We start from the raw sequence: 2,500 nt of genomic DNA, 5'->3' as shown, positions 1-2,500 counted from the left end.
TCCTTTTTTCCGAGTTTGCGTGAGACAGTGTTGAATAAATCCCATACTCCATTTATTTACCGGGCTAAAAATTTACCATCCTACTATCAAAAACATTCAACATTGTTGGGCCCAGCAGGAATCTTTCTTTTTCCTCGTGCCAATTACAGCAAATAGTCAAGGCTTGCCGTCCATTTTTTTCTTTAGAGACATCGATTCAAGTACACTGATGTTCAGTTTTATGCCAATGCTCAAGGCTATTAGTCATATTATTGCGTCAGTCCTTGACATTTCCGTTGTCTCGTTATGTTGTAAGTGTGAACCAGGCTTCAGTCGACACGACCTTAAACATACAAGAGTTGAGAGGACGGTACAGGTCCGTAGGGAAATATACCTCAAAGTAATGGGCCATTTCCGAGTTGCTGTTAGTCTCGGTTTCGAAGTGAGTCTTGGTGCTCAACTATTGTAAGGGAAATGAGTTTGATTTGCATAAGAATACGCAACTAATTTACATTTGAATGGTTGTGCACCAGGACTCGTTTTGAAACTGAGACACGCAGCAAGTCGGAAATGGGCTATTTTTTAGACCTTCTCGAGTGTAGGCTACAGTGACCTCTTGGTATTAATGTAACAGGAGTTTGTAAACAAGGAAGAGTTGTTAATGAAAGGTTTGACCATGGTCCCCTATATATCAACTGTCCTCCTGTTATCTCGTCCCCAGGCGCCAACGTTTTTCTCATAAATAGCGTAAAGAGCGCGAGAATTGGCTCGAGCTTGGGCACTGCATTCGTCAAAAAAGACCCATGGAAACGAAGCAGTACAATCTCTGTATAAGCTATGAAGTAAGAAATAGAAAACTGTTCAGATACTCATCATTTATTTTGTTTATCCAATAGTTGCGTCACGTACTTCAGTGAATATAATATCGTCTTACATGGTGCAAGTGACAATCGCTATCTATGTGTTATACTTCAGCTGTCAATTAAATTGTAATCAAGTAGAGTAGACATGGTAAGGTAGGAAAGGTAGGGGGGCGGGGGGGGGTTGAAAGAAAGCGATTTGCCGTCCCAAAATGGACTTAATGTCTTGAAGTGACAATTTATTTCTTGAAAAACATTAATATTTAAGGCAGGACAAATCAATGGAGCGTTAGAAGACGTTCCAGGAGAATACCAGAAACTCTAATAGTTTTGGTTTCGTACGTCTGACCTTGCCAATAATTTCGAAATACTTTTAATTAGTACGATAAAGGGTGTCAAAATGAAATCTTTCGAGATTCGTACCCGCTTTCAGTTTTCATATCCCTCGATGTTGTCCCGTTTGTACAGCTCCTGGTAAGCTTCTCCGCTATGTGTTTAATTACGTACGATTAAGAAACGTTGACCGCGAGCGCAATACTCTTTCCGCGAAGGCCAAAGAATTGTACTCAATTATATAAAACGGAAACCGTACCGAGAACCCTACGAGCGGGACAAGATCGAAAGATAAAGAAGGATATGAGAATTTAAAACGGTTACAATTCAGAAAGATGTCATTTTGGCAGCCTTCATCGTACAAATGAAAGATATCTTGGAATTACCAAGCTCCTCTGAACCCAGCGGGACAATTGAGATCTTCCGTTAAATCACCTCTCGAGCAATCGGGAACGTATGGAAAGTTTACTTTCAGGGGCACCCAATGAGAATATAATTCAAAACCACTTAAACATAGCATTGTTAAACGTATTTTAGTATTTAAACGGTAGATATAGGCATATTTTTATCCCCTAAAATTTTTTCATCTGTTCGGATTTCCTAGCTGAAATTCTAGTGATCCGAAAATTCTAGTGATCAAAACTTACCTTTTCGAAAATTTCAGGCAGAAAAAAGGTCCCCGAAAATTCTAGGTGAACTTTTTAAGGTAAAAATCCGTTAAAAATGGGCAATTATACCATTTTTCAGATGTTCGAAAATTTTAGGAGAGGCAGGCAAGCAAGAAATTTTACAACAAATGTTCCGAAAATTCTAGATCTCAAATCGTCCTCCGAACAGATATTTTCCGGAAATTGACGTTGGGTGCCCCTGTACTTTGGTCAGGGTTTTAAGAACCGGTGGCACAACTCAACCTCTTTCCCAGTTCCTTTCCATCCCGTTCACTACTCCATAATCCGTGGGGGCTTCTTTTTCAGTGATCTAAAACTGGTGGACATAAAAGACCCTGCGATTATTCAACGGCTGTAGTGGTCTGTAGTTGTCGCACATGAGAGGAGGATTTTTACCGAAGGGAGATTCCAGTCTTCTGAACTTTTCCATCTGAAATACAATGGAGAAAACCAAAAGAGATTATACTCCATCTTCTCACTTTCTTATTTAATCTGGGCAATGACTTGAATGTAAGGACTTTTACTGCGAAAAATGATTAGTTTAGAAGTGGACTTAACTATTAGAGGGTAATGTGAAGTGCTAGTTTTCTACCCATATAAACCATGTGAGCGTTAGCCCTACTAATGGAAATAGGCCCACACAAGGACAGAGAAAAACGC

General features: G+C 39.7%; 1 protein-coding gene and 1 long non-coding RNA gene across 5 annotated transcripts in view; one reads left to right on the top strand and one right to left on the bottom strand.

The window, feature by feature from the left end:
- The window catches only part of LOC138016294 (uncharacterized), a 2,642-nt gene extending 823 nt beyond the window's left edge, over nt 1–1,819 (top strand). The window contains exon 2 of the long non-coding RNA XR_011125767.1: nt 1–1,819. This exon is cut by the window's left edge and continues 334 nt beyond it. This is a non-coding gene — a long non-coding RNA (uncharacterized lncRNA).
- LOC138016293 (carbonic anhydrase-like) overlaps nt 840–2,500 on the bottom strand; it is a 30,117-nt gene continuing 28,456 nt past the window's right edge. For all 4 annotated transcript variants that reach the window (XM_068863461.1, XM_068863464.1, XM_068863463.1 and 1 more), the window contains one exon: nt 840–2,270. In XM_068863461.1, the coding sequence (XP_068719562.1) occupies nt 2,151–2,270 (120 nt within the window). In that variant the 3' untranslated portion in view covers nt 840–2,150. The remainder of the gene's footprint in view (nt 2,271–2,500) is intronic.

This window comes from Montipora capricornis, chromosome 9, assembly GCF_036669925.1.
Source record: "Montipora capricornis isolate CH-2021 chromosome 9, ASM3666992v2, whole genome shotgun sequence".
NCBI lineage: Eukaryota > Metazoa > Cnidaria > Anthozoa > Scleractinia > Acroporidae > Montipora > Montipora capricornis.
Note: the sequence above shows the minus strand (reverse complement) of the source record. Positions and strands in the feature narration are given on the sequence as shown.